The sequence below is a fragment of the Accipiter gentilis genome, chromosome 1, assembly GCF_929443795.1.
Source record: "Accipiter gentilis chromosome 1, bAccGen1.1, whole genome shotgun sequence".
NCBI lineage: Eukaryota > Metazoa > Chordata > Aves > Accipitriformes > Accipitridae > Astur > Astur gentilis.
This window is the reverse complement of record NC_064880.1, coordinates 28,615,977-28,642,364: the sequence shown is the minus strand read 5'-3', so window position 1 is coordinate 28,642,364 and position 26,388 is coordinate 28,615,977. Positions and strand designations below refer to the sequence as shown.

Sequence of the window (26,388 nt, the reverse complement as noted above, 5' to 3'; positions counted from 1 at the left end):
TTAAAATGACTCTCCTTGGTGGCTGAATTTGATTGAATTTACTACTTAGTTGACCATAAACTAATGCCTTTATCTAACAGAAATATGCCAGTGCTTAGCAGGCACTATCTGAATACACATAGACACAGATGCATGATTATTTTACAGAGTATAACTTCAGCAGAATTCTTTACGTAGGCATAAATGTGAAGAACTGATGAGGCTCAACAGTAGCTTTTGATGGAGGCTAGACATACTGACAAGCATCTTTGAGGGCCACAAGCCAGAACCTCTAAATATGGCTCATTGACACTGGGGGACAGCAAGCCAAACACATTGTTGTCGTGTTCCTCTGCTAGAGCCTCTCTCTTGCCCTGCCCCACCGTCAAAATTAAACTTTGTCACAACACATTTTGAGGTCTAGAGGACTTGGGCACATTACAAAGAATCACAAGATTGAAGAATAAATACCCTACAAACACTGTAAACTTTGAGGTTCTTATAGCGATATCTGTATGACAAATAATGTAGAAATCCCCAGAACAGATATACCACAGTTCAGCTGTGGAGGCTCTGTGACTCTACCTCCTAGCTATTTCTGAAGGATTATCTAAAAAAGAAAGTTCACTGGAGCTATGTAAACAAGTCATTCCTTTAAAATGAGTGGAAAAGAAGGTGATAAATGGAAATAAATGCTAAGGTGAAAAGGGATTTTGTTAAGAGAACTGGTATCATTTTTAGGATTACTCCAAGTACGGAGATGCGTATGGAAAAGTTTAGAATTTAAGCATTGGCAGAAAGATTTTTAAAATAAGCAATGAAAGTAACATGACTAAGGGAGCATTCTGATGGTGGACTTGCAAAATACGAACAGAGCCCTCCCTTGGGACCTTACACCTCATTGGTAGTTGACGAATAAACAGCAGTCATAATTGGGACACTGGAGAAATCCAACCCATTGTAATCTTCCTGAGTAAATGTGATTCAACATGTTGCACTCTACGAATAAAAAGAAAAAACCACTCAGTTTTGTTGTCAAAGCACCTACAGAAAGCCCTCAAAGAACTAAAACCCACAGACAAGACCTCAAGGTCAACTTCCTAAGTCTGATAAAGCTTGGAGTTCCCAGTGCTGTCTAATGGGCCAACTAATTGCCATATGTCTACACAACATCAAGTGGCATTTATTAGGTCCATCAACATGTCTAGGCTGTTTTCAAAATGTGAGCTAGCCTATTTGGTGTCAGACACTGTACCACACTCTAGCATGACAACGTTCCCCAGAACAACCTCCAGCTGGTTTTAGTTATACAGCTGTAATGACTGGAATAACTCTTACAGGGCCCACTTAGGATCGAGAAGCTGGCAAACAACTTTCCAGTCACATTCCTTTCCTGCCGTCCTTGCCATACATAGCAGATCAGCATAGGACTACTCATATGCTAGAATATCATCACCATGACCCTTTGAACTGCTTGTTGAGCTGCCCTGAGACGTGGCTACAGAACAAAGCAGTAGTAAGCGGGGTCAGAATTTGAAACAGGGTCTACTATTTGGCCTAGTTACGTGTGTAATGTTGCCTATTCCCGTACCAGCTTAACAAAAAAGGAGTTTTCACAGAGAATCCAAAGGGTTTATCTGTCCCTACTAAGTCCCAAGTAGCAGAGCCTTTTGCTCTTATTTGAACGAGGACTGAACTTGAAATGCCCATACCTATCATTTCACAAATAGCTCTCACTGGCACAAAGGAAATAGAGCATATAGTGAATGGATCAAAGACAAAAAAAAAAAGACCTTACTTTTATAATCTGAAACCTAGTTTTGACTGTTTTGCGTAGTTTAATAAAGCAGTTGCATTTACTTCCTGATTTTTATATCAAAGCAAAATGCAAAGAAGGTAATACCACATCATCTATCTGCTTCATTCTGAACTATTTATATTGATTTGGAAGTATGATCAAAGAATCCCTCTTTCCTTGATAAGTAAACAGTGACATTTCAATCCGGTTATTATCATATGCATTCCTAAAAGACTCATCACTGTAAGCATCTAGACTATGCTAACCTGGGATCACAGACACCGTCTTCTATTGCATTGTCAGAGCTATATTTAAAACACACTCTAAATATTGTAAGCTGTGTTATGTACTGGTTGCTACCCCTGCTCTTTTCTAAAGCAATGCCATACATATATGCTATACATACATGTATACTTCTGTGTGAAGACATCCTGAAAATATTGGGCTTCCACAGGGACGGAAGGGAATCTTTTCCCCACGTGAAAGAGCAGCTCTCAGTGCTGTTAAGGCTCCTGTTTTGTAACCACATCTCAAAGTAGCTACAAAAAAGCTTGCAGTGTCACAGTAGTGATTTTCTAGCATATGAAACTATTCTGTACCCATTACTAGACTTTTCCTGAGTGGTTAGAGAAACTGTGTGGGAGACAGGTTATGAAAGGGTTCCCTGTGAACGCCTCCAGTCTGCAAATACCCACCAGGACAAGCAGACATGACCCAACAAGAGGTAGGGAAACAACAACCTTGTCACACATCATCTGTGGCATTTTCTTTCCTGTCTGCAGAAACAGGGAACAGGATAGGATGGTGGTACTTACAAGTACCAATAAACAAGTATTGTCAAAATGGTGAAGAGTTGTCCACTTAGAAAATAAGATCGCATAGTAGTCTAATCAGGTTAGGATGTAAAACTTGTGCAATCCAATCCATCAATATCCACTTACCCGAGGTTGCAGCCAACTCAGCATTACGGTACTATGACTTTATCGTTACATGTTTGCTGATGATCAATTTACAAAAATAATTTCTGAGTCATGATGTATTATTAACATCAGCGGGGAAGACCACTTTCTCACAACTTGGGCATCATCATGCTCAGACCGAGTTCCAGTCACCCCTTTCCATTCAGCTGAGACCACTCTTGTTGTCTGCAGGAGACCACATTATTCTGGAAACTTCCCCAAAGACCTTAAAGATTAATTTAACTTTTGTAGCTCTACCAGCAGCCACGCTTGTCAAGTTGAAAGGAACAGCTGTAGGGAGACCACTGCATCATAAGTTTTGAAAAATAAGGACTGGATGAATTTGGATTTTGCCTTTGATTGAGTCATCACACAAGCTGAGCTAACAGTAAAATTATTTTTCCTGTTACTAATACAATAGTCACTTGTGACAAATAAGTGTTTTGGATCTCATGCTTTGTCTGACCCACAGAAGACACAGCTCTGTAGCAAACTTAACTCGACATTTTAGTTCAATATATAGCAACTGTTCAGTCTGTAGAGCTCCAGATCATTCATCATTATGTCACTCAAAATGACAGCACATCAAAAAGGCTGCTAGTTGTGCCGGTTGTGTCCTTTTATGAGCAGACCTACATAAGAGAACAGTAAATTCAGTTTATCAGTTTACTATAATACTCCCTACCCATTCTGCACTAATACCAGTGGAAGTACAGCAGATTACAAAGGAACACAAGAACTTAAAACTGCCTTCTCTGTTCAGCTGCTCATTCTCCTCTTCCATACTCAAGAAAAGGACACCAGGAATGACTTAATTCTTGATAAACATTTCTCAGGCACTTAGTAATTCTTCGAAGTACAATGGTTAAACCACAGCTCCACAGGTGGTGGAATTTAATTCCCTTCCTTGATTCCATTTAGCCCCTACGTTATGGCCTTCTAATGCAAGTTTTTCAGGCCTACACCACACAAACACACTCTGAAATCCCTGGTCCTGAAGGCAAACATAGTGCCTGGCCAGTCAGGAGGACAAGCAAAACAGAGCTCACAGAGCAGCATCTCTCAGCATGAACCATGGCGTCTCTTCCACCTAGGTGCAAATTTTCATCAAAATTTAGGAGTTTTGTTAAAACCTCTTCATCTTATGAATTTTTTTGACACTAGGCAATACAGTCAAAGTTTTGAAGGGGTCAGAGAATAACAGAGATAAGGATAGGTGATGTGACTGTAAGTCTCATTTCCTCTGGAAATCAGGATAAAAAAACCAAGACCACAAATACACACACGAACTGAAACTCTTAGTATCAGAAATCTTTTAAGGAAAACTAAAATATACCTGTAGATTTAATATATAGTAATAATCCATTTCTCAGAGAACAAAACCGGTGTTAAAATACTCAGAAAAAATGGTATCAGTTAATTTGCTCCAAGGCAAAAAAACCCCCGCCACTGATTCCCAGAAGCAACATAGTGATTGCTGTAGCCGCAATAAGCATTATGTTAAAGAGCTAAACATATGTTAAAGAACAGATGAACAATAGCCTCTGTAAGGGAAAGTGTAGCTGAACAAAATTATGGTTTGGTTTCAAGCCCATAGCCTGGTAAAAAACCCAATCTCCAAGCCGTTCCCCACCTCTGCAACCAGCATTCCCTGCGTATGTGGTGAATTTCCCCTCCAGGTTCAGGTTTTTGTCCTCCCAAACATCCCATCCGCAATCTCCTGTAAAGCACCAACAGGCTCTGAGGAGCCTCCCCTCCACAGAGAATCCCACTGTTCTCCTAACGGGAAGAAAGTGTTTAACTAAATCACCACTGTGATTTATTTTTTATGTAGAAATGCTTACAGTGGTATAATCCAACAGACACAGATGGTAATCTGTCTAATTTGTGCAGAGTAATTAATAGCATAAACAACACACTGTCAAAACAGGGCAATATAAAAATATCAAGAGCAGGTTTCCCTTGTCATTGATTAGATTATTTTATCAAAAGCTGAATGTAGACATGTGAATTATTTTAGGTCTATTGCACAGAGAAGAAAATTGAGTCACGGACAAATCTCATGGTCTGGCAAAGGAAACACGAGACAGATCCAGACTTATGGAAGAGATGACAGGGTTTGTAAAAGATGCTGAAACTTTTGTTATTTGGCCCTCAGCCTTTGGCACAGGCAGGGGAGCGCATGATACAAATACATTATCACAGAATGCATTCTTAACATATTAAATCCTCTAAAGTTTGAACTGATATCCTACTTAAGCATTTGTCTGAGTTCTTACAGTGTACACCTGGAGCAGTAAGCTATTTTAACCAAAGTTATTTTTCATATTTCAGAGAGTAAAATATTTATCAAGTATTTTAAATCTCTTTCCATTCAATAGTCCACATTTTATTTAGATAAATGGTAGTTTGCTACTGTGTTATAGTAAAATGGCTTGTTTACCTGAAGATGCTACTTGGATTCATGTTATCTCTCTCAAACCGAAAATGTGATTTGCTAGGTGAACCAACACAAAATTTGGGGCTCATTGTCATTGCTAAGGACCTAGACAAAGACAGTTTTGGCACTGCTGTGAAGAGAGCAGAATGACAAGTAGCCAGTGATATGGAATTTTTTTTTTCCTTTTTTTTTTTCAGTGCGTGTGTCAGAAAACTGTCTGTGTCATTCACCTTATGGCATCTGAGTCAAGCTCAGCTCCAGTGAAGAGGATAATAAATGGCTACCACGGCAGAAGCAAATTTATCAGAAGCAGTCTGTTGGACCAACAGTTGGGTAACCCACAGTAGGTGCTTTCTCCTGGATAACAAGTACAGTATTTCAGACTGTCGTTTCAGGAAATTCTCCTGTTTCATTCAGTAACACAACACTGACAAAGCAAAAAGAGACTCAAGCAACTCCACTGCAATTAGTGTTACTGATCTTCCTCCGATTACTAATGGGGCAGGGTGGGGGAAGAAGTGATGTTGAAGCACTAATGAGCTGTGGAAATCAAGAAATATCCATGACACGAGGCTTCACTACATTTGTGTAGGTGTGTTTTCCTGTTTGAGTAATATCACCCTGTTCAGAAAGGAAAAATTTCTTACAAAGGTTTCCTGGGCTTCAGCTAAATACATACATCTCAGACTTGCCCCTCCACACACATCTATCCATTATTATTGTTGTAGGAACAACATCCACACTTTGTAAGAGTAAATTTCACAGGTTTTTTAAAAAAAAAAGCATTTTCAGGGACACCAGGTGTTTCACAGATGTGAAAAAGCACTTTGATAATATCAAACCAATCAATTCTGTACAAGAAAGTATAGTAAATAGTTTAGAAAACATCACTGTCATGCAACCAGATTATTTCGTACAAACACCAAAAAAGGAGAAAATACAGAATGTATAGAACAAAAAGTTTTCATTGACCTGATTTGTCAGAGATGTTGGCTGTGACTGGCGTGGTGGAGCAGCTTGTGTTAGCCTTTGCGCTGTCCTTGGAAGAACCAACTTTGGGTTTATTTTTCGTTGCCTCTAGTGCTTTGACCTTCTTGGCATGTTTACTTCCTTTGTAGTGGGCCTCGGCCTGGCTCTACAAAGGAGAACAAATCAGGCTCACTTTTTTCTGTATTTCTATATAACACAATGGATGACAAGGCAGAAAAGTGATACTTTCAATAGTAGGCACCGTATTATTCCACCTAGAACATTTTAGTAGCTTTATGCTAACAGTTTTCCTAGATGTAAGTTCTTATATATTCAAATGACAGGATTTTAATGAATGGCACATGTTTTCAGTAACTTGGAAAAAGAGGCTTTGAGATTATATAAAGCTCTTTCACTCCTAATGTAATTCTTTGCTTCTATGGTGTTTAAAGATTTAAAGCACTATACAAATGTAAACACATCCAACTGAGAAAGATGCTACTCAATTTTCATGTACTGTTCCCTAGTCTTTATTGCTTGTAGTTAGAAAGATGTACCATGCTGTAACATGATTAAATAATCCATTTTTTCCTTGTGTTTGATCCAGTACAGAAGTCATAAAGTATTTTCATCATTACACTACACAGCAATTGAAACAGGCATTAGTGACATTATGACTTCACTATCAGATCAAGCAGGAAGGGTTAAAATGAAGAAACACCATAAACTTTAATAGACCCAAGTAAAACACAGAAAACTAAATACTTATCTGTCTTGACTGTTTTATAAATTGCCTTGAATAATTTTTTTCCAAAGACTAAGAAAATTGGAACCTGAACAACAGGAAGGAGAGGGACTTATATTTATTACCTTTTTTTTTTTTTGCTAAAGTGCTTTATATATAATGTCTCTTCTTGGTCTGCCCAAACAGAACAGTAGAAATGTATTGAGAGGTAATGTTTACTTCACCTTTGTCTTAAAACTATCTTCAGAAATTAGGTCAATGTTTCTCATGTTGCACAGCTAAAGCTAGACACATAAATAAATGCCTGTTTTTTCACTGATTTTGAGTCCCCATTATTGTTCCTGACTCTACATAACCAGCTGCCTTGACAAATCAGGCCACTTTGTTAGGTGCAAAACTAAGGAACTACATGCTTAATTACAAACTCCAAAGCTTGGGAATTTCAGCTAATGAATTTAAATGTTTTTCTTGACTTCTTAAGAAACTAACTTACCAAAAATGGGTAAGAAACATAATTTTATACAAAACACAGTCTATTTTCATAACATTATACTATTCAGCAATAGCTTTGCATTATTAGGATTTCCAAACATCATTCTTAAAAATTATTTCAGACATACTACTAGGCACCTCTATTGAAGGTTACATATTAACTGAAAAAGTTAATATTGTAGTTTATTTCAAAGTAAAACACTCAGAGAAAGCATGCTTCATGACCACACCTCGGCACCTGGCATATAAAAACATCAGTGCAAGTAAACTTTTACTATGTTCATGCAAAAACACATTCTCTCTCCTCAGTTGACTAGGATTATTTTATTTAGTTCACTGTGTTAAACGAAGTGAGCCATGAAACAAGACACATGCTTTTTATAAAAGGCAACTATAACATCTAAGATGTTTGAATTCCGTAAAGAATACTGCCATAATGAGGAAAATAGTTTTAAGATCAGCAGAAATAGGCACTACAATAGAGTCACCTTGGGACAGCGTGTAATAACAGTTTTATCATATGGTAGAGTGTAAAAAAAATAATTATATGCACTGTTAAAACTGATGGGAGAACTACCTTTAAAATAGAGGACTGAAGTTTGTATACACTGAAGCTTCTTAAGTGATTATACACCCTGTGAAACACAGTGCTTTCCACCTTGAAAGGGTAGTGCATGTGATGTGTTGTGGCTGAATCTTTTCTTTTATAGATTTCAGTAAGCAAGCATTCAGTAAGAAAGGCTGCTAGATAAGTTTTACTTCGAATACCTTTGAAATTGAGACTTTTTTAAAAAACCTTTATTATAAAACCAGTAAAGAGTCTCCTCATCAATTGCTATTAGACTATTTCTTGATTTTAAAACATCTGAAAAAGTAACACGTCTACAAACACAATTTAAGGATTATAAAGAAACAACTAAACAGCTATACCACTACTACTATGTGCACTACTTAAAGGGACACTTGTCAACTTCTGGGTTGGACTTCTTCAGTTCCGAATGAGGGTAGAGGAGCACAGATCTGTTTGCACCCAGTTACGACGATGGGCCTTACACAGGCACAGGAGTCTCACCCTGTCTCTCTCCGCCCTTGCTGGATTTTGTCCATTTCTCTTAAGGTTTGCTGTTGCTGCCTGATGCACTAGAAGGAGTGTTTGCCATCAACAAAATTAAATGGACTGTTCACATGCTACAGTGTACAAAAAGTGCAGCTAAAAATTGAGGTGTATATGTATATATACCCTTTCCATTCCAATAGTTCTAACTTTAAATAATAGCAAGTGCAAGATTTTCCACTCAAGCATTCTCAAGTTGATGATGTCCCTTTAAATATTTGAACTCTATGCTCTGCGCATATGTGTGCTGTTGATGGGATCATATGCTGCCTGAGGCCAAAGCTATAACATAAGAGACATAAGTGCACTCAAGAGAAAGACTTAGTAAGTCAATTCCTTGATAATAAGCCTTTCTGCTGATATTTGCAATAACAATGCCTGCAATATCAGTAATAACCTACTACAGTCTTTGATTCCCTTCATTCAATCCTCATATAGAGTACATGAGACCTGTTGAGAACAAACAAGCCCAGGCAGAATTAAAATTAAGATTTTTTCATAAACACAAGCAAAGCCTCATGGAAATGTGGTCAAGGGATTTACTTTTGATTTAAGTTTTGTAATTATTATAATCTTTTTATTATCAAATTCATAGTTGTATACTGTAAGACCAAAAGGCATTGTTATGACCCTCTAAGTAGGGCTTCTGAAAACACCAGCCTTTTCCAAAACTGTTTGAACTAGTCCATATTCCTTTGGGGAAAAAAAATTGTCTAGCTTTAGCTTTAAAGTAGCTAGGGATGGAAAATCTACCTTTGGTAAATTGTTTCAGTGCTTCACTTTGTCAGTTAAGTACATACCATTTATTTCTACACCAAATGTGCCTAGTTTCAACTTCCAGTGGCTGGATTTTGTTAAACCTTTTTTTAGGCTCTTTCAACTCATCTCTGTTCTGTGAGTAGAAACACAGATAGTTCTTTTCAAATATGAAGTTAGAGGAGCATTCCTTGAGATACTGAAGCAATGTTTCCTAGCCACATAAGCACTATTTTCTTACCCTTTCAAGATACACCTGAAGTTCAGAGTTTGCTTATTATCCACTGTAGGATAAATCATTTGATTCAGTTGCCTTTTGGTAACTGAAATGCAGTATCAACATGGAACTGTGTTCTGTGTAACTGTGTTAGAAAAACCACTGGAGTTTCCAGGAGTTCTAGTAAGCAAAAGAAAAAAGGATGCTGTGGGAATCTCAAATTAGAACGCAAGTTCTGATTATTACTGGTACCAATTATTCTGATTATTAATGTCCTGATCATTACTAACCCCAGTTTTATAAAATATTTGCACAAGTACCACATTAAAGGCAAATGTATTTGCTCCAAGTCCCATTTAAAACTTTTATGACACAAATACAGCAATACAGTATAGGTTACGAGCTTTGTAACACACATCATTGAAATAGTAAACACATCTTCGAAATAAACCATGACATAAAAAATTTTAATTTTTCGTTAAGACAAGAAGCTGAACATTTATTTTCATTTGCTCTGATAATACAAAGAAAGTTCTGTAACACAAGGTTTAAAAGTCACATGTATAAAAGAAACATAATTTACTAGTTTTAATACAAAACCCCAATAAAATACAAAATGAAATGAAAAGTAACTATTTTAGGGATGCAATATTTTAAATGGATACTGACTGTACTTTTTGATCATCATTGACATTAACTAAACTAAGTACAACTAACTTATGCAAATTCCATATCATCAAAACAATATTTGAGAAAACACAAAAAAGTTAGGAAAATCCAAAATAAAAATACGTAACCTTAATGAAACTCTCTGTACTCATGTACTGTGATGGGTTTTAATTGCATAATACTTTATTCCAGTGTATAGGGCTGCATTTACTGTAGGGCTGAATCAGTTCTACAGTAAAATAATTTTTCTGTGCCACAATTCAATATTATTGGAATATTTAATTTTTTAAATAAACAGATTAAGTTAAATTTATTGCTTACATAATAAAAATTAAATGTCACCATTGAATTTCTATTATTATTATAGTTTTTAAATTAAATGTTTACTAGGTTAAGGAGAACACTTTTTGAAAAAGTGGAGTAAGAAAATATTTCATATGAAAGAATTCCCTACCTAAAAGGAAAATCTAATTTCCACTTGGTTCTAAAACAGACCATGGCCTACTAGCTTGATATATATGCATTGTGACATTTTAAAATGGAATCCCCCTACTTACTAGAAAGTAAAGAAAGTTGTCAAGTACTGCTTAGTAAGATTTAATGAAGAGGAAATGCTTTAAGCTGCAATAAATGTGACATTACATACCAGCATGCAAAAAATATCTTTGTACTAACCTGCCAAATTCTACAAAAGTGTTTATGCATTTGCCTGGCATTATTTTTTGATCAACAGGATGCATATTTTAAGAACTAAACATATGTGTAAATCTTTAGAAGATGATGGCTTAGTGAGAAGCTGTATTTTCAGTTTAGTTGCAAATAATTAAGAGTATCATTGAATTTTCAATTTTCTACACTTTAAAATGGTGGGATGATGCCCATCCTCCCTTTAAGCAATCTAGATTTTTAGTTCCATTCACAGTCTTTTAAAGTAGTAATTAAAAAAACCCTACCAATTAAACCTTATAACTTTTTTTTTTTTTTTAAGAAAGCCTTCTATACTATAAGGATTAATGACTCGGTTGTAAGAAGAGACAAGTTTTTCCTCCCTTAAAAATATATTTCACTGAGACACACAAATGATCCAAATGTTACATTTTATTTAAAATCTAAAGGTAATTGTTACTTTCAACTTCAAATCATTAAGTTTCAAATCTAAGCATCAGGATGTTACACTGTGAGACTACATACAGTCCATTAGCCTTATATACCAGATTGCATCTAATAAAACATCAACAATGCAAATCTTTATCTTCTACATGTAAGCATCCTTTCTAAAATAAATGTGAATATCATTAGCATATTATAGTGCTTTAAATAACCTCAGTAGCTTTACTTTGCATAACCTTAAATATGTGTATATGTATAGATATGTGTATATAGAAAGATACAGATAACCAGGAAACATACAGATCATACAGATCCATTGATAGTGGTATTACCTTTAAGAAAACTTTGAAATTCAGGTAAGACTGCAGTACAAAAGATTACAGAAAATTATCCCTGTCAGGAGCAATGACTGACAGTATATTTGAAATCAGCACTATTCATTTTGACAGTTCACAAATGACTGAGTTTTAGAATCTATTTGGTGTGTGAATGACTAATTAACTGAATTTATTACTACATAAAGAGACAAAATATTAACCTAGTAGATCCCTTCAATGACAACCTGATGCAAGGTTTGACTAAGTTTAATGGTTCAGTGTGTATGTCTGTGAGATCAAGATTTTTCAGGTTTCTTCAGAAACTGCTGAAGCAGCCCTTCAACAGGTCTTGATGGAAATAAGACCATTGGACCACCAACGCTTGAGCTGAATGCTTGAATAAGCTACCACATTATCCAGTCTGACAATTAACATATAAAATTAAAAATATGTAGAGCAGCATGACATTAGGAAGGAGAAATACAGAAATAAAAGGAGGCTCTGACGTATCCACATGGGAAGTCCGGGTTCATGCCTTAAGCTCTGCAACACCAGGTGAGTGCCATAACTAAATGGAACTGAACATGGGGCCTCGTGTCTACTATTTCTCCTCCCTTGCTACTGCATCTTTTTAAATCAGGAATTCCATCCTGGATGGGAAGTCTTCTCAGCAGCAATTTTATCTCAAATGCTGTATTCATTTGGTGTCAATACAATGGTAATCTCCAATGAAAAGTATTTTGTTGAAAATGCCACAAAAGCTTCTGCCAATACCACTTCAAGCACATAGACAATTTACAACTGGAAGACTTAACAGATATATAGTAATCCTGAAAACTTCTATTCTGCTCTGGAGTATCTACAAAGATAAATTCTTCCTGCATACCATAAAAAGTTTTACATAATTCTAAGCTAAAAAAAAAAAATATCTAACCTGTCCTAAATATAACGTACACTGTAGAAAGACCACCTCTCAACACCTGTGTACCTGCCCACTTTTATACATCAAGCTGATTCCAATTCCAGGGAGCATATCATTAATAAAGAATTTCCTTATTTTATAATTATTTCAGAATATTTACAACATCCTCATAGTATTCAGGTTTCATCCTAAATCATCAACAGCTTGAATTACCCAAGCTTATTCTGAAATCAATAGAATTTGCATCTGAAAGATACAAATAAGGCCTACGTAGTGTTGGAAGAGAAGTAATAGTATTCTTGTAAAAGCATGGAACTAAGCAAGGCTGTGACTTCCAGAATTCCTGATAACTACATAATTCCACCATAACTACATAGTCTCAAAAAAATTCATTGTTTTTGCAGGTAAAGTTCTTAGTGTGGAAGTAGCTAGGTTACCCATAATTGTGTTACATTAGGGAATAAGGAGAAGTGGCTTAATGAAGAAGTGTGTGCAGCATCCCTGAGAGCTCTCCTGACGTGGCTGCAATAGCAGTGGTCCTAGAGAAGGCATCTAACTGTGCAAGACTGGAGAAGCACAGAGGTATTTATATCCGTAACATGTTGTCATTTTAATTCACAGCAGGTCCTAAACTATAAAGCTCCCTTTCTTAAAATAGTAAGAGGTCTACCAAATGTTTTATCACATAGTTTACCTGTTAGAACCACATTGCAACAGTATGCACATTTATGTGAGGAATATATAAACTAAGAAGAATTTAGACTAATAAAAATTACATGAAGTGATAAATGAGGAAGTGGTGTTGAAAAATTTAGTTTTAACTCATTTGATATTAATAATAGATGTAATTGAAGAAATCTGCAAAACAGAAGTCTTCATACATTTGTTATACCAAAGCTATACATTATTTTTTCAATTCTGTTCTCAGTGGATTTCTAAAACCTAATTGCTCCAAATAGTAAGACAGATTACTATTGAAAAGGACATAGAAAAATCAAAAAGCTGTGAAGATCAGCCGTGTCATAAGAAGTCAACTCATATTTTAAATATCTAACCAAACTTAGTTAAAATAGTTCTGTTAAATAGTTCTGTTCTGTTATTTGAACAGAACTTTCAGCACGTTATAACCCTGTACCCTATAATCATGCAATATTTCTGTCACGTTGGAGCTAACAACTTTCATCATTTTGTCAGTTCTGTCTGCAAAACAGAAAATTACCTTCACAAGTTCCTGAGATTTATGCTTTTAATTACCTCCTATCCGCTTCACTACCCTCCATACCCAAAGAATCAATATAAATAGTCTTATTTATAGGGAAAATGTAAAACATTTGACAAAAGACAATGACAGTTCTGGAGATTTTTATTTGATGCTATTGATTATTTTGCGTGTTATCGTTTTGACAGCATGAGTGATTCACTCAAATTTGCAAAGTTAACATTTGGTAACATTTGCCTAAACTTCAAAAATTTGCCTTCTGGCTTTTGAAAGAGATGATCACTATCATCACATCATTTTTATTAGCTATAAATGCATTCAACAATAAGATGACCTTCAGCATCTCTTAATGCCCAACTGTTACATCTGCTTTTTCTGATCTTCTACAACGTGTTTTTTCTTCATTTCTGAGTCTTCGCAGGTGACATCAAAAAGCAGTACCAACTCACAGTCATTACTCACAGAGCAACACACTGTGCAAACACAAGTTTATTTCAATCAAATGATATCCTATCAACAAGATGGTACCTACCAGGATGTATCACAGTCAAAGACCTTTCTACCTGAAACAGCAAGTGCACAGAGGGAAGCAGATACTTCTAGACGTGATAAACAGATGACAAACTCTGCTTTCAAAAAAACCACCACCAAACAAAAAAAAAAAAAAACCGAGCAAAAAACCATGAGGACTGGTGGCTGGACTGCTGGCATAATATATTTGTGAGTTTGGAGTAGAGAGAGGTCTGGCTGCTGAGGAAAGGGGCTGGATTAGGACTGACATCATTTATAGTGCCCAAGCTCCAAAAGCTCTGTGGACTATCAATACAAATAAGGAGGGAGAAAAGCAGAGAGAAGTTACTTGAACATAAGGTGATGATTCATCGATATGGAGAAACAAGCAGTTCTGCAGAAGCCAAACAAGCATCCTTGCAACTGCAACTCACTTTTCTCCTATGGCTGCAAGCTACCGTGTCAGATGCCATAACAGAATGTATAATACACATCTTGGGGATGGTCTTGCCAAAGCTCCACAGCTGCTGGAGAGACTTACTGCCACACAGCAGCTGCAGGAGATGCTGCAGATTCATCTGGTGGCCAGGAGGAATGAGACAGGACGAGCCAAGAGTAGGCAGAGAAGGAATCTATGTGGGATAGCAAACAGCCATTTTTCCCCTTGCCCTGTTGCTACTGGACCCTCTTACAGGTATCATAAAGATTCAGCAAACTCACTCACGCTGCTTTTTGTTTCTGCTACAATATCTGTAATATATGAAAACTTATTTAGCAAAGCTTATCTACAGTCCACGTAGATATACCATGGGTTTGGATGAAATCCCAGAATTCTTAGAAGGAAAAAAAAATATTTTTTAAAAGGCTAAGCTAGATCTTTCTCAGCATGTCTTGCTTCCTCTTGGTGGAATACAGTTACATCCCTTGCTCTGATGGCCTTTAAGCAAGTGTAAAATCTGACTCGCTATCACAATATGTTCCGTGAAGAGGATTCTTCCTCTTCTGCTGCATGGTCTCTGGTGGTAGTAAACATAACTGAGATATTTCTTATTTTTTCTGAGCTGGATTATAACAGAAGATCATAGCTTGAGCTTTACTGACACGCTAGTCATTGCTGCATTGGAACACATCCTGTTTCATCATCATGTAGAAATTAAAAGATAAAATGGTGTTAGATATTTTGACACCAAGATGGAAACACCTGTGTTTATTCTAATATACTGGAGCAAATCCAACTGTAACTATTAATGGATGGTGTTGCTTTATTTTTTTTAAAACAGTTTTCAAAAAAAAAAGTATGTTCCTCTGCATAACAGAATAAAGTTTAAGCAGGCTGGAGTAAGTATCTCACTGACTGTTCTGACTAATCAATCTCATCAACTACGAATCCTCATAACATTATCCTTCCTAAACTGAGATTTCCAACTTAATTCAACAGCAGTTGACTCCTGGTATCTACCATCATTAAAAATCAGTTTAGGAGAAAGCCTTTTCTCTACTCCTTCCTCACTTCTTTGCCATTTCACTCCCTTTGAATTTATGAGAGCTCTACTAACTTCCCAGTTTTCTGGTATCATAATCTTGCAATCAATTAACTTTTTCCTATTTCTTTTCATGCTTTTTCTCCTGACTAAATCCTGCTTCCCCCCACTGCCACCCCCCCCCCCCCCCACACACTTCAAAAAAAAAGAAAAATATAGAAGAAAAGAAAAAGAAAATAGAAGGCAAACCTAATGGTTGGGGATTCAGTTCTAGAAGCAGGCATCCAGTATAATTTGGTATGTCCTCAGGTGCCCTGCCTGACCTCCAACTGCAGGTCAGGAGGTCAGGTCTACCAGCCCGGTGTGGATGTTCCAGATACCTCAAATACTCAAACAACAAGACACTTAGGTTTAGGCACCCAATCCCACTCTAAGTACCAGCTAGAGCATCTTAACTAGATCACACCAAAAATATTGTTGAAGCAACCTCAGTTACCACTGTTGTCAGGTCAATACTACTATTACAGATAAAATTCCCATTCAAGGACCTCAAAGTTCAGGCTGTAAAAACAACTTTAGTTTGGTGTTACTTCACAGAGATGGCATTTTATTTTTCTGTTTCTTAAGATGTTGGATCATCTCTTCTGTACTACAGTTTCTCCTGGAGTTGACAGAGCTTGGAAGGGGTGCTCAAACTGTTCGTGCCAGAATTCATTAGCAGAAAAACACAACTTTCAAATTGACCAAACTGCAGCTAATGAATTCTAGAAAAGGACAAATAGAGTATGATGGTAAATGTCTATGAAAATGTCTATGAGTCAAAACCCATCATTTCTTTTTTTGGAAGAGGATAAACAGATCAGGCTAAAACCAGACTGAATTTAGAGTTTGTATACAGGTGTTTTCTTCCTGTTGTACTTTTAAAAATAGACTGAGAGATCCTGAAGAATTCAGCTAGGAAACACTGTTTGAATTATAATATTGTGGAATTAAAAATAGCATCATCCTAGCAATTTTTATTTTTTAAAATACAGGAGGCAACACTTCAACATTAGAAGTTTACTCCCACATTAAAGACAACCTATTTTAAAATTTCCTTCCATCCCTGATAACAGACCTTCTCTTCCTGCAGATAGCTGCAGATCCCTGCCTCTGAATCTTATGCCAGAACAGTCTCACCAAAGCTAAACCTGCAGACACACTAGCAGAAGAAAACTGAAACCTTTGCAATTTACTGTATTAATTTAGTGGAAGGTTTGACAACTATAAATTGAAAAGACTGAACCTTTCGGTCTATTGATCCAGACCAGTGGGTGTCCACAGTGTGAGGAAAAGATTGCAGGCAAGGAAACCAATTTTCTTCTTCTCACAGATGAATATCCACTGGTCCATATGTTACTCATGCAACAGATAAAGCACTACTAGAATCAGGTCAGAATCCACAAACACCATGCAACTGAAATTCATCTAGGAAAACAAAAGTAAGAAAACTACTTAATAGCTTAGTTCTGTCATTTTTATTTCATTTGCCTGCATAATTTAGGTCAAAGAAACTTCAAAGGAAGAAAATGCCCATCGACAACAAGGACCATATCAGCCTTGTAGAGCTAGAAGAAACTGCAAATGTGAAGTGGATGTACTACAAATCTCATTCTGCAATGTGCTATGGTCAAGGTTTTAATGCAGGTTATCACAGTTTGGTGCCAACCAAAAGGCTCTCAATACCTTCTTAGGATGTTACATGGTAAACCTGATTCACTGAGATTCAAGAGCTACAAGGTTCACAAATATCCAACTCCCTTTTCCCAACCCATAAACACAGGATGGATTATAAAGACTATTCCACCCCCTAAGCATAATTTCACATTATAAAGGGACAAAAAAGAAAATACAAGCAAAGACTCCAGATTTTTATTTCTGTGAAGGAGCTTTTACCAACCTAAGTAAGAAAGAACTGTAAGAGTCTGCAGAACTTGGCCGAAAGGCCATTAGCATTACCTCAGTGAAATTATAGCAACACAGATTATGGGCAGGGAGGGAGTGGTGAGAATAATATGCAAATAAAATAAGATCTTCCTCTCTCGGGAAAAAAAAAAAAGGCAACACACACTCAGATAAATAACTCTTCAGGTCAAAAGACTGAACGTGGAGGAAAGATTTAAAAGCTTCCCAGGAGATGCTGAATAATCCAATGAAAGGCTAGAAAGCTTTTAAAATAGAAGTGCTATACTATGAAAACTCATTCTCCAAATATTCCTGTATGTTGTGGTTTTGAAATATTTGTGAAACTTAAATTTATATTTAAGTGTTTTCTGGTATTAGTAACACTGCTAGAACCTCAGCACACTCTAAAATCAAATTTCCAGGTTGTTTGTGAATGTCCTGGTAAAGCAAACTGCTGTAGAAAGTAAGGAACTGCATTTTATCACTAACAGCAGCACAGTCATGATGCTTCATCTTTTCTTACAATCATTCATTACAAAAGGATGATGATATTTTCTTGTAACTAAGAACTGAGCATATTGATCACATTTAGAAAGGAAGGAGCATGACACCGTATGAATATGCCCGCCCCAGAAGAAGAAACAAGGGTATACGCTGCCATGCTTTTGTGGTGCCACCATTGAAAGCGGAATAAAATATGCACTTTTTGTTCTACTTTGTTTGTAAGTCTAGATAGGAAGAATTGCTTGGTTGGCAGATGTACAAAATGATATAATATTTCAGCTCTTTTTTTGTTTTGAGCCACTAAGTTGTAATTCAGTCCGTCTCTGCCTGAAGTGCAGTTTGTCCACCTGAATGTTGGTGCAGACAAAGTGAGCGACTCCTCGAGGGACAGGACTCATCATCCGTGGGACCCTGGCCTCACCTCAGGAGGAGAGGGAAGAGCAGGAACAGGCTGAGCTGCCTCCCTCGTGACACAGTAAGGGCCAGCTCAGAAGCAAGATTCAGATCCATGGAGCCCATGGAAATTTTTTAAAACTTTATTGGCTCTTTGCTTAATCAGTAAAAGTAGGTATCTGGACCAAGTATCAGAGCAGAAAGATTTTCCCCCCCCCCCTTAAATCTTAACCTTAAAGAGGAAAGACAAGTGAACTAAATTTTAAATAATGAGTTTTGAAATCAGTTAACTAAGTAGATATTGCCACTTCAAAGAAAGTTTAATAAGCTTGTCAGAAGATGACAGATTTAGAAATTAATTTGAAGGTAAAATAGCACTGCTTCAAAATCCCTACCAGACTAGACAAGAAAGTGAAACTGGGGAAACCACTTTACAAAATGCTTTTCAAAGAAGAAAGAGGCAAAGAAACTCAGAATAATAGGTATGGGTGCTTTACTGCGAATCTCTAGGAGCAACAAGTACTCAAAGGCTTCGAGGAGGTGTCTGCAAACTATTTCTCAGACTGAAATTCTAACAGCAAAATATATAATATTAACACATCACTTAATGATTTGTTCTTACACTTGAAATCAACAAAAAACCTGAGAAATTGGTGGGGTTTTTTATTAGCTTAATGACATTAGTAAGTAGTCTCCAAGAATAAATACGTATTTTCAAAGTGCCAAAAGTCATAATTTTCTTTGACACAGTTTTCTTAAATTTCTTTAATTTTCAAGCTACTCAGGAAAAATGTGTGTATTTAAACATAGCAGTCAATGTACTCTTTGTAATGCATTTTTTTTTTTAATTATACCTCAGAAAACACTTTCCTTGAACTTTATCATACTCAAAAAGACAGCTAGATGTAAAAGTTCATATTTATTACAAATTAAAGCTACTGGAAGAGTGACTTTATTAAGAAATCTGAAGACATATTATCAGCAAGGATCTAGGAACAACAGGAAAAAGATATTTCTATTGGAAGAACAGCAGTTATGACATGCAGAACTCACAGGGAAGCTTTTCTGTCTGCTCCCCCTCCTTTTTTTAAAAAAAAACCCAAAACATTTCTTTTTGCAGTACCTCTTGAAGGTTACTGGACAGTCAACTGGGATATCATCAATGGATGCGGCATTGGATATTGTGCCAGACCCATTCAAGAAAATCAAAGAGCGATGTACCTTTATGGACTTCCACCTCTGAGTGGACAAAATACCAGCTCAGCAGGCTGAACGGAATGTAGGCAGAACTGGAATGATTTGTGTGTTAAAAAGAGGTTTAGATTAATTCTACCTAATGTACAAAAAAAAAAAAAAAAAAAAGCAATTACAATAGCCAATACTCACATCAGAGTTAAAGCGAAGCTGGCAGACATTACAGGAAATGACTTGTTTCTTCTTTGGGGGAATGGACACTCCAAATGTATGGTTTATTACTGCTTTTTGCACAGGATCCATCTGGAGAACAAACAATAATCAATTTACAACTTTTCAGGACAATATACATTACAGAAGAAAAATAAAAATTAATACTTTCTGCTGGAAGCTTTTTCTTTTCTTTACTTTTTTCGGATAAACGGGAGGAAACAAAATTTCAGCCCTCATCATAATTAGATTTAACACAGGTTAGGGAATTGGTAGCATAATTAGATTTAACACAGGTTAGGGAATTGGTAGCATGCTAGAACTTATGAAGAAAAGTTGCTGCCATCCCCAGGCTACTGAACAGTTCCCCCCTCAACCCTGTACAACCTCTGTGCTGCAGGGCCCCGCTATCGCAGCTGAATTGCTAAGAGCCCCCTGAAAGCCTTCCCCTATCACCTGCTGATCCAACAGACACATTATAAGAAACCATTCAAAAATTCTGCCCCCTAAAAAATCACTGTCATTTATCTCTACTTGGTTTTTTTGTTCCATGAGAGATACTAGCACTTATTTGGAAAATAGTCTCTCCTGGAGACCTCTTTGTGAGACGAGGTCCTTTGCAGGCTCCATTAGAAACTCCACTTGCTGGGAAAAAAAAGGTCGCAATCCCCAAACATTTCCAAGCAGAACTGAGTGACAGAGCCCATGTGAAGGCTGAAGTTCAGAGGAGCACGCAGGGAGTGTTTGCACTGGGAAAGGGTACTGAAGTTACCACGCTTCAGAAAACATTTTAACACCATGGAAAATGTGAGATAGGTGATACACTGAATATATTAATTTTAAATTTGAGTGAACATTTTTGGGAACTGGGAACTTATTACATCTTTGCTAAATACCAGGACTCCTGTTGGTCACCAGTTTAGAATATCCTCAAGACCGCAGAGAGCTCTGTGGTTAACACTGCAGGAGCTGGGGAATAGCACTGGATGTTAAGGAAAAAGAGTTTATAACTGCTACTGTGTCGAGGCCTCAGTTAAGCATAATATATCGTTTTTTCTGATGTGGCATGGATACAGCTTAAAATTAATCTCCTGACTCAAAAAGATTCAAACTTATTTTTCTAATTCAAATAAAACAGAATCTCTGGTCTGATCTCACAGCTGATCCTGCTATGAGCATGAGGTTGGACCAGATGACCTCTGAGGTCCCTTTCAACCAAAATTGTCCTATGAGCATCTGTGCATATGTGGTCCTCCATCCTTGTTTAAGATGAGAAATGGATCCTGAAGAGGAGAGGACAAAAAATGGCAGTCTACGAGCAAATATAAGTGCTCATTTCCCAACTTTGTTTTTGAAATAGCTCAGGAGAAAATAGTTCATTTTTTTATAAAGTTATATTTTTCTGAAGCTTCCTTTGCAGTCACAGTGATGGGTTTTTCCCTTTACAGTACTATTTGAAGGAACTAAACCTGGCTGTTAAACCTTGGGTGGTATACATCACATATTTGATACTAAACTGACTTAAGAAAGGAAGAGAGAAAAGTTAAAGTTACTGATTTATTAGTTAAAATATTGTAACAGTAAATTAGCTGCTTCCAGACTTTCTAAATCTGAGGATAAAAGACTGTAATTTTCCCTTAGTACGCATTTAAGCTTCCAGAGAAGCCTGCACTAATGAGGATTTTCTTCACATATATGCACATGCACAAATACATAAATGCAAGAAAAACATATTGCATTGTATCTGCCTAAGAAGACATTCTCCAGTAATGTATTAGTTAACATTAAACACTTAACAATTTCTTTGGACTACAGCTACATAGGTTTCTTGCTACATTCCTTTTAAACCAAATACATGGTTTTGTAAATGTCATTGCTAACAAATTTTCTGGAGTGATAATATAACTTTTATCAGCTTTTGCCATTAAATACTATTTTCATTGCCAAAGAGGTACCATATTAAGACAATTACAGAAGTAAAAATACTTCATCGAGAATGAATTACTGAATTATTAAATGACACAGTGTTGTTACAATGAATGTGATAAAGTCTAAAAAACCCCTAAGATAAATATCCTTATTTCCTGTTTCCTCTGTTTCTAGAATATAGTGACAGTCCAAAATTTAAAAGCTTAAAATATAACAAAAAAAATTCTGTTTCTGACTTGTACCATTTATTGCATCACCCTGCATAATCTATCACAATTATACACCCATATTAAAAGTTTTTTGAGCATCCATTTTATAATAGATATGCCAGTCAGAATATATTATTACATTTATAATATATATGAAAACATCGCTGTATCATTAAGGGAATAGTTTTGGGTTTGGTTTTAAATGGAAGATATGTTTTGCTTTTCAACTTAACTATTAATTGTTAGATCAGGTAATCTAGAACAAAAGAGTAATGCTGAAAAGTACCTCAACCATTTGAAGTGTCTGAGATCGGTGAAAAGAAATAGCAAAAATACCCACTAGCGTCTGCAGTCCCGTTTAAAAAAAAAAAAAGGCAAAAAAGAAGCAGTGATCAATGATTCCTCTGTGCATTCCAGATAACAATCCACAGCACCAGTGTTAGGCAATGCCGTTCAAAACCATACAATGCAGACTATGCACAAAGTCCCAGTTTCAAACAGATGTAGCAGCACAAGGACAAAAACCTACACAAATAATACAGCTCACGCTGCTTCCAGAAAGTACCACTCGGGATCCCCAGGGGATCGGTTAATGATCCTTCCCAAACCAGAGCCCTGCATGCAGTCTGGTCATGATTAGAATTCAAGAAGTGCAACATTAACAATTAATAGGTTTTAAATATATCAGAAACTGGGGTGGATTACAGCATGCTGGAAAAATAAAATAGTATCTCTCTGTTAGAAGATTAATGCTGCAGGGTAAACTGATCTCAGATCACTACACAAAATCATCCTTTTCATTGCAGGGAAGGAGTAGGAAAGAGGGAGAGAGTAATTTGTTGAGGTATATATTAGGAAATGACGCAGCATACTTTGCCCAGTGGGAAGCACTAGTATTTAAAAAACAGTTCTATAAAACAAAATAATAACAGAAGCTAACAGCTACCACAAATGCAAATAAAAACCTCCACTACATTGTTTATGTTACAGGAGGAATTAATAAAGCAATTCACAGTGCTCTGTTTCCCAGTTTTGGATGGGACAGAGTTAATTTTCTTCCTAGTAGCTGGTACAGTGCTGTGTTTTGGATTTAGTATGAGAATAATGTTGATAACACCCTGACATTTTAGTTGTTGTTAAGCAGTGCTTATCCTAAGTCAAGGGTTTTTTCACTTCCCCATGCTCTGCCAGTGAGGAGGTGTGCAAGAAGTTGGGAGGGAGCATGGCCAGGACAGCTGACCTGAACTAGCCAAAGACATACTCCATACCATAGAACATCATATTCAATATATTAACTGGGGGAGTTGGCCAGGAGGCCGGGATCACTGCTCGGGGACTGGCTGGGCATCGGTCAGCAGGTGGTGACCAATTGCATTGTGCATCACTTGTTTTTCTTGGGTTTTATTTCTCTCTCTCTTCATTATCTTCTTTTGCTTTACAATTATTATTATTATTATATTTTATTTTATCTCAGTTATTAAACTGTTCTTATCTCGACCCATGAGGTTTACTTTTTTTCAACTGTCCTCCCCATCCCACAGTGGGTAGGGGTGGGGGAGTGAGCAAGCAGCTGCGTGGTGCTTAGTTGTCGGCTGGGTTTAAACCACAACACTCTGGTAGCCATAACTAAGTTTAAAAACCTTTCAGTCTTGTTCTCCTATTTCAATTGTTTTAATAAAAAAATAAATTTAAAAATGTCTTTCCAACAAAGTTGAAGGTACTATCTTTTTGCAACAAGTCTCCTTAAAACCACCCAAACTATCAACGTGAGTGAGGATTAACAGAATCCCGACAGGTTTCAGCAGTAATCTACTACTACTTCTTCCACTTCCTGATTTCAGAACATGCAGACATGAGAAATATTCTACAACTACTGAGACTGATAACAATGACTTTCAAAGCACTTAAAAAATGCAAATGCAGCAACAGAAAATCCAAAAGCATAGAAGAACCGTTAAACTCTGTTGAAGCTCCATCTAGCCTATCATTTTATCCCCCAAACAATCCTATGTAGTTACCAAGAGAAGAACAGGAGCAGCACAAACATACATCATGTTTCCCCTAACTATTTTCACCAGGTTGACATTCTGTGTATTTGGTAAATCCCAGTGACCTTTTCTTGCATAGTCACTCCCTGAACTGATATAAAACTGTTTGCACTCTGCATTGAGTTCCAATGCCTACAATCTGCTGTGTCAAGAAACAATTCTTTTTGGTTAAACGTAGCTCCATGCAGCTCAATTTTATAAGACCTGTACCACATCCCAAGTTATCTCTGTGTTGCTCAGTCATTCTGTGCATGAAAACCGTTCCATTCCTTTGAGCATCCTTTTTGTCTTTCTCAATTCTACCACAATTTAACAAATACAATCAAGTATTTTGAAGACATGGACAGGAACCATATACAATACTCAGGGCGGGTCAGTACTGAACGCTGAGCTGATGTTTTCATGGAAACACTATTATAAACCTATGATCTCACTCCCAAGTGCTAATGGCCAATTCATGGCACATTACTTTCTACATGAAGTTTTGTGACGTTTTCCTTGCACGTGCATCACTTTACATTTATCTAGATGGAACTTCACCAACCATTTATTGTCTGGCTTCTCAGTCTCATTAAGGTCTTTCACAATGATTTGGTCTTTCTTTGTCCTCACTACCTTGAAGAACTTCACCATTAGCAAACTTCCTCAGCTCGCTCACTTCACAAGCATCTTTTTGGCATGTCAGGATCCTCTGATGCCAATTTAGTTTTCTTAAAAACCTTTGCCAACTGGTTTTCTGAAAACCCTTTTGGTAGGTAATTCAAAATATGTCACATAAAACATCATTATTCGCATCTCTGTTGACACCTACAAACAGGTTTGTAAAGAAGGATTTATCTTTTAAAAGGAATTATGTTGACACTTTACAGACAGTCTACAGTATGAGGTGTCCTCTTATACTATCCTTATTAAGGTTTCTATTAATTTGCCTGGCAAAAATACGCCACCCAAAAGCTTACATTCTCCATGGAATGGGTTTAAAAAACTTGCATCACCTTTGCCACCCTTCAGTCCTCAGGTACAAAAGCAATTTTATATGAGCTGTTACACATTATCATCAGTAATTCAACAATTTCATCCTTGAATTGCCTTATAATGCTTGCTACCAGAAACTCTCCCTGCCCTGCTGCATGTCATGGTACCACAGATTCTTCTGCTGTCTTCTGGGAACTGAACAAGACTACTAAGAGACATCAAAGCAGGCATAGGAAGGAGAAAAAAAATCGACCAAGTGTATCAGAAGAACTCCTTCAGTAAAACTGAACTTCTCGTTATATTAAAAGATCTCTTTACACATAGCAGACAGTACAAACACCAATTTGTGAGTCTCAGAAATAAATTGCACTAATCCTGTCAAGAGCTAAGTTGCTACAAACCGAAAGGTTAGGTGTAATTTGTAAGCCTTTTGTTTAAATGAGGTAACACTACATTGCAAGAAAAGCTACTTTTTATGATGTTGGAAATCCAGAATGTTTGTAGTAGATTTTGCTCAGGTGCAATCTCCAGTTTAAAAGTTTGGATAAACCCAGATGCTTATCTGTGTTGAAGCTTTTGGTGCTTGCCTAGTATCCAGGGGTAAATTGCTGGTTACACATCTGAGCTGGTGATAGTGTGCTGATTAACATTTGCCATTTCTACCTAATAACCTAATTTCTAAGCTTTCCTTCTCTTCCTGATCTGCTTAGCTACTGAAGCATGCTAAGCAAGTGTCATAACACTATGCTATTTCTACCACTCCAACAAAAATCTACACTCAAAACCTCTGTCTTCTCATAACAGCAGCATAACCTTAAATATGAGTAAGGTTTAAAATTGTGACTGGGAATTTATGCCCTCAATTCAGCTACCTCTCATCATGATGTAACTCTTGGGTCAAATCTAGAGTTGTCTGTTAGACAAGCATTTGTAAACAGAATATTGGTAAGTGGGCATAAGAGATTTAACTGAGTATCACTTAACCACTAGGCATTAAGAAGCTTCTGAAAAAAACACTGAGAGTGGCCCTACGGCATACTGTGTTGTTCTACTCTGATAAAGCAAAATTTTAAAACGTATGTGGAACAAACTGATAATATAATCCAATGTCTCCCCCTGGCAAAGGGAGAAAACAGTGGCATATATAAATTAAAAATGCAGGAGCAGCATCTAAATTAAATTCTGGGATTTTTTTTAAACTGTTGGAAAACACTTCTTATTTGTGTGCCATTATTATTATTAATTATAAGTAGGCAAACACCAACAAATATCCTGTAGATCAGAT

At 36.7% G+C, this 26,388-nt stretch overlaps 1 protein-coding gene across 7 annotated transcripts in view; it reads right to left on the bottom strand.

Moving 5' to 3' along the window:
* Positions 1 to 26,388, bottom strand: part of ZNF385B (zinc finger protein 385B) — a 175,395-nt gene that overhangs the window by 19,617 nt on the left and 129,390 nt on the right. For all 7 annotated transcript variants that reach the window (XM_049812949.1, XM_049812934.1, XM_049812942.1 and 4 more), the window contains 2 exons: positions 19,925 to 20,035; positions 6,149 to 6,311 (listed from right to left, as the gene is read on the bottom strand). In XM_049812949.1, the coding sequence (XP_049668906.1) occupies positions 6,149 to 6,311; positions 19,925 to 20,035 (274 nt within the window). The remainder of the gene's footprint in view (positions 1 to 6,148; positions 6,312 to 19,924; positions 20,036 to 26,388) is intronic.